This window comes from Amblyomma americanum, chromosome 5, assembly GCF_052857255.1.
Source record: "Amblyomma americanum isolate KBUSLIRL-KWMA chromosome 5, ASM5285725v1, whole genome shotgun sequence".
Classification (NCBI taxonomy): Eukaryota; Metazoa; Arthropoda; class Arachnida; order Ixodida; family Ixodidae; genus Amblyomma; species Amblyomma americanum.
Window position 1 is genome coordinate 65,510,997 of NC_135501.1, and position 6,396 is coordinate 65,517,392.

General features: G+C 51.4%; 1 protein-coding gene across 1 annotated transcript; it reads left to right on the top strand.

Annotated features, from left to right (window-relative positions):
* The first annotated feature begins 426 nt into the window (after nt 1–426).
* Nucleotides 427–6,113, top strand: LOC144134755 (uncharacterized). Its single transcript, XM_077667585.1, has 2 exons — nt 427–643; nt 5,564–6,113. The coding sequence occupies exons 1-2, from the start codon at nt 437–439 to the stop codon at nt 6,020–6,022; spliced, it is 666 nt and encodes a 221-aa protein (XP_077523711.1). The 5' UTR covers nt 427–436; the 3' UTR covers nt 6,023–6,113.
* The last annotated feature ends 283 nt before the right edge of the window (nt 6,114–6,396 follow it).

Consider the following 6,396-nt stretch of genomic DNA (forward strand, 5'->3'; position numbering starts at 1 on the left):
CATCTTCTTGGTTGCGTGTTGCAAAAGACCTGCAACGCATCTGCTAGACTAGATTCTGATTCAGTAGAGAGCATGGTATACTAACGGTGTCCTGTATGCCAGAGAAGCATTTTCCTTGCTGCTTTTGCCGGAGGCAGTCATGTGAAATGAGTATAAGGCAGATAAATGCTTGACGATTTTGCGCACTCTACAATATTAAAGTATGATGTAACAATGACAAAAGGCTGTTTGGGGGAGGGGGACGTTTGACGGCATGTTCATACGTAATTTACGGTGACCTTTTGAAACTGCATTACTAAGCGTGTACGAAGCCAGCACCCGCCTGTCATAGTAGTACCGAGTCAATGACCAGGCTTAACTTCTGCCCATGTCCTGCTTACTGGTTCCTTTCTTGCGCTGATTCCTCCTCACGCAGGAACCGGACGTTCCCGACCAGATGAACCGAAAGCCGTCGACGTTTCGGCGCTTCCGCGACGCGGGCCGCTCCTTCCGCTCTTCCATCTCCTCTTCTATGGTCCTCTCGCCCACGTCGGGGGTCGGCTCGAGCATTCTGGTTCCTCGCTTCTCCGTGCACTCGTCCGGCCTGGAGCGTATCAGGGCACTGACCGCTGCGGAGGAGGGACGGATGGGTATGCGGGAGCCGGTAAGGGGATCGCCAGCTGCCACCTCATCCTGCGTGTCGGCCCCACCGTAGAAAAAAAATCCCGCAATGCACAGTGCGCTATCTAGAAGTGTGACAGCGCATGAACGTTTGTATGGAATAGAAAGATTTCATCACGCTTGCTTAGCATGTGCACACGCACAATGCGGAAGCAATGATACCTGCTCTTCCGAACAGTTCAGCGCTGACCATTGATTTTGAGGCAACCTGTGAAAGTACCTAGGATAGATGCAATGGGGCTCATAACTCTGAAATTGGTTTGCTGGTGCCTCACTTACGGCGCCTCAAATAAGAGTATTTCGTAAGATTGCGAAAAAACAAATAAAGCTGTACAGGGTGTCCCGGCTAAAAGTGGCCATGATTACAAAAACGCAAAGCGCTTTAGCCTTAGCTCGTTAGGGCCTTAGCACGTTGCTTAGCGTGGAGCATCTTTTTAATCTACGGAGGTAATTAGCAAACAAAGAGTAGTTCGTTTGTTAATATTAACTTTAAGAACTAAAAGTGAATTCAGCAGTTCCTTCAAGATAGCTAATGAATGAATGAATAAATAAATGAATGAATGAATGAATGAATGAATAAATGAATGAATGAATGAATGAATGAACTATTTATTTAAAAAGGGACGCTCAAGGCCGTTTGTTGGGGAATTGGGTTGTTAATGAAGGGAAAAGTAGGAGCCTATTGATATATGAGGGGAAGGCTTGGGTGGTCGAGCCACGCTCCCCAGTGCATGTTACAGGGCAATTAGCGTATTGGCCACTCTCATCTCCGATGCCGTTCGCTCCGGCTCTGATCAATGCTCGAAATTCCTCGCCATAGGTGGGAAAAGCATGCTTGGCGAGAAGACGAGGTGTTCGCACCCCTTGCGGAACTCTGCAAAATGCCAAACTAGGTGGCGCAGGTCAAAACAACACATATAGCCGCAGTACGGGTACTTCACGACGTCTAAATTGCCCCCTTGAGGCCAACGAGGGCCGGTAAGCTATTTACGGGTGATGTTTGGAGCGCAGGCTGCATCGGCTATGATGTAGCTTAATAATGAAGATCTGCTCATCCGGTCCGAGAGCAGCTGAGGCAGCGAGGTAACCCGGTGGTGTAACGGCTGTAAGTCGAGCATGGCTTCTCTATTTGGCACGCTCTATTCTGCACGTTAGGAGAGCCAAGTTGTTACATATCAGTAGGGCCTTCTGTAACGGCGGGGTATTCCAGCGGAGGAAGAATGAGATACTCTCCCGAGCCGCGTAGTGAGCGAACTGGTTTCCGTCGTCATCGCACTATGCCCAAGGATCCACGCGAGGCGGATGCGCACGGTGTGCGTTTAGAGGGCTCTGATTTTAAAAGTAATCTGCTTTGCTATCGGGTCTGTCGAGAATGATTTGTGAACATCATGCGCGGCTTCTTGTGAATCAGAGTATTCAGATTTTGCGCGACATGTCAGTTTGTAGCAGTGGATTACCGGCCAGAACTTTTTCAACCCTGTAGGAGAGCGCCGTATATAGCGAGCAGTTCCCTTTCCTTTATGCACCCATCTGGTGCATGAATACGGCAGCCATTGTAATTGAGATTGCCACGGCTGCGATATGCCGTTGATATGGCGCCATCTTTCAGTGATGCATCTACGTAATGTCCTCCTCTTCTCGTTCCCTATCACCGGCCGTGTGTCGAGCTACGTGAAGCCGTGCCATCGTCTGTGCTCTGGGTGGAGCCGTACGCCTGTAGCGGCCGAGGTGTGGACGAAGCCGGGGTGGTGCCGGCCGGCCTTCATAATCAACCGATGTGGAGAGTTGGCAGTCCCAGCGTTCCAAAGCTCGTTCCTGTTTCGTGCAAGTTTTCGTGTTTCGTGCCGAGTTACAGTTACTTCAATGATTTTGTGTATAGGAGGAAGGACCACCACTTCCTCTAGAGCTGCGATGTGCGTATGTCGGGGTAGAGCTGTTATGGCGCGCAACGTGGACCTGTGCAGACGAGCTCGGTCTTCATGAATTTTCGCGGTCATTTCGTACGCGGCGGTACCATAGAGCATCTTGCCAACTGCTACCGCGCGAGCCAGCGTCTGACAAGCCTTCAGCCTTGCACCACCTTACTTGTTTAACATGCGATCGATGAGATGTAGGGTGCTTTTCCAGGTGCTCTGAGGCGTTTGTTCCAAGTACGAGGACTGTTACAGCTGCTTACGGGCACACTGGGAAGTTTGAGTGATTCGTTATGAGATGTGAGCACCTGGCCTGCCATGAGAAGATGCAACTGTTGGGACGGGTTATTGCGAGTCCTGCCATCAATGCTGAGAAGTTCAGTCTTGTCAGGGGCTAGTTCGAGGCCCAGCTCAGTTAGTGAGGTGTCCAGGCTACGCAGCGCTGCGTGCAGCTAGGCTTGCATGTGATCGACAGACTCAAAATCACTGGCTTCGACCCACACTGTTACGTCGTCCGCGTAAGTCGCGAATCTTGCCGCAGTGTCTTGGTCTAGCTAGGCGTCTTGCTGCCTTCGCCATTGCCAATTTAAAAAGTAAAGAGGCGAGGATTGAGGCCTGAGGAACTCCCCTGTCGAGGTAGTATGTTCGACGGGTCCACCCTTGGTATCACAGTTGAGACGAACGGGTCTGCTTTCGAGAAAGTTCCTGATCCAGTTCAGCGCCCCTTCACTGGGGTAGGCCTGTTTTGATCGATGTTGCGAAAAGCGTTTCGCATGTCGACTGCGAGGACGTAATCAGGTTCGAGATGTTGGGAAGTTCGATTAACGTCTCTCCCAAGCAGCCGTAAGCAATCTTGTGTACTCAAATTGGGGCAAAAGCCGGTTTGCGCAGGATTGTAGTTAAATCCTCTTGCTCATTAGTTGCTCAATCAATTTGCAGACGCTCGAAATAAGAGCAATTGGTCAGAGCATGGAAATAATACAGGGATATTTTCCAGGTTTGGTAAGGGGTTAACCAGCGGTAGCTTGAGCTGCTCCGGCACTTCCCCTGTCTCCCATGAACTATTTACTGTTCTTAGGTGCTGCGCTTTGGAGGCATCGCTATGATTCCTAAGCACTTGGCAGGTGACGCCGTCGCGCCCTGGCGCTGGGCGGCTCTATCCTTGAGCGAGTGCTGCCAACAGTTTGCCTATTGTGAACGGCTTGTCAATTTCGGGGTTTAGCAGGACACAGTGATGGGAAGAAAGGTTATCAGGAGGTGGTCTGCAGCGTGCGGAAAGAGGGTCTGGATGAGTTTTTCCTCTACCGAGGACATCTGTTGTTGTAAGGGGAGCTCTGGGAAAATGGAAGTCGCTTTTTTCTTTTTCCAGCCATGCTCCTGTAAATGGCCCATAGCTTCATGTAAATGCTTCTGTAAATGGCCCATCTCACCGCAGACGTGGTGCCAGTTTTCTCCGACCAAATTTTAGAAGATCCTTGTGGCGCTTGCCGCGTGTACGGTAGCGGTTCGTGAGGACAGAGGCACGTTTCCACAGGTTGACTAAGCGGTTGTCGTGACGTGTGGTGGTGTCGCTACATTCTATTTCTTCTGCCGCCATCGCTTTAGCTGCGGTGATCTCGTGGACAAATTGTTGGAAGCTACGGCATTTAAAATGTTGCGAAAATTCACGATAGCGCCACCAGTCAAGTGAGGGCAACGTCTTCTTGGCTCGAAGCTGTTTGTTGTTCACACGGATGGCAATGGGAAAGTGATCACTATTACACGTAGTATATAAAACTTCGCAACGTTTTACCGCGTCAGGAGCTGTAAGAGTAAGTTCCGTTGTAGTGCTGGTTTGTCTAGCGTGGAGGCCGACACGCGTGGGCACATGTGGCTCGTCTCAAAGGCGTTAGTTAGAGAACTCAGTGACTTGTTCTTGATTACGCCCCCTGTAGTCGGTCGTGGTCTAACCCCAGAGAACGTTTTTGGCATGGAAGTCGCCGTCCAACAATAACCTGACTGTGGTGATCGGTTGCAATAAGTTGCTAAAGCCATCAATATTTGTCCACCCTGAGCTGTTTGGTAAGAGGTCTGTAGTAAACAGACACCAAAACTGTCTTGTCGGGCGCGCGGCCTTACCGCATCCGAACGTAGCCGGAAGAAACGGCCGCCGCGGTTATGTGCGTGTACGCGCGGGCGATTCGGCGCGCCCAAGAAACAGCCGGCGCTTTGTGCTTCTGTGTGTGTGTCAGCGGCGACGGACGACAGAACCCCCCCCCCCCCCCCCCCCCCCCCCGAACAGCAGTTACGGGGGCATCATCATCCGATAAGACCAAGGTCTGCGCGCCGCCTCCGTAACGACGGGAAGAACCAGCTCAAGATGCCTTCCCTGCGAGCCGACCGAAGGGAGCAGCGGGGAAGCAAGGACGAGGGAGGGCAAGTTGGAAAGGAGGACCGGGAAGAGAGGAGAGACGACCAAGAAGGACTGGACAGACGGGTGGTGGATGCCGAGACGAGAGGCCGCATCCCGGCGGCAGAGTAGTGTCATCGCAATTGTGAATAGATGTAAATTAATTAGGCACTGTGTAATCGGAATGTTCGGTGTGGTCTGGCTGAATCGGGAGGAGAGGAAAACAAAATAGAGGAGGGAGGACAGGAACCTACCTGACTGTGCTGATTTGTTTAACGAAGTTAAAATTATTCTATTTAGAAAAATATTTTCTGCAGAATTCTCTTTGGGGAGAACATTACAGCCAGAAGTTTGCATAAAAACATTACCCAAAACTGCAAGTTTTCACTCGTAACAACAAAGGGAGGAAGACTATATTAAGAAGTAATTGCAGACAAGCGCTGGGCCGTCTGCCCCACTTGTTCATGGTTTCTTCTGTATGCCTTGTTTATTGCTCTGTGGTGCTACAATGGAACACCAACCATCCCATCAGCTCACTTGTTTGTTTGCTCTTATGCCGAAAAGGTCGCTACGAACTGAGCATCAACCCCTGTCCTTGCAGAGAAAGCAGACTTGGCGCGAAGCAATGCTGGGCCTGTCGCTGCGCGCCGTGGTCGGCATGCTGTTGGTGGTGGTGTTGATCGTGACCTTCCTGGCTCTGGCACCTGCCCCTCGCTTGCTGGACTTATGCCGCAGCCACTCGTGCCTGGAGTATTCGGAGCGCCTCCGTCGCTCCATCAACCTGTCCGTCGATCCGTGCGTGAGCCTGGAGGGGTTCGTGTGCGCCGGCTGGAACGTTCAGAACACCCTAAGCCATCGCTACGCCGTCCTGGATGCGGCCTTGGCGAAGATGTCCCGCCTCGCGCGCTCCCTCAGCCGCGCCACGCTGGGACCGCAGAGCGCCGAGCAGCGCGGCGCCGCCTTCTTCCGCAGCTGCGACGCCGTGCTCAGGTGCGCACAGCTGCTCCAGCGCCGGCCGTCGTTGGAGGCTGCTCCGGCCGCGTACGCTCCGACTGCGTAGACACTTGGGGCACGTGGAGACTTTGAGTCGACAAGTTGCCCACTGGAGTTGGATTCGCGTTCAGGTGTCTCAAATATTAGGTGCCATTTTTCCTGACAGGGCGATCTCAAATATGCGTTGCTTATGTGCGACCACATATTAAAATCTGTTTGATATTACTAGTCTGTAAAACAACAACTGCCCGCTCATTTGGAAAAGCGGGTAGATATGCAGTGTTTTATCTTGCCATTGGCTGTTATCTTACGTGCCTCTATATATTTACAATAAAAAAAGCTTTATATGACCCTGCTGAAAGCTACAGTTGCAATCTCACAATGTGCTGTATTGACTATGCTTCTTCACTTTCAGTACAAGACCATGTAAAGGATAGGTGG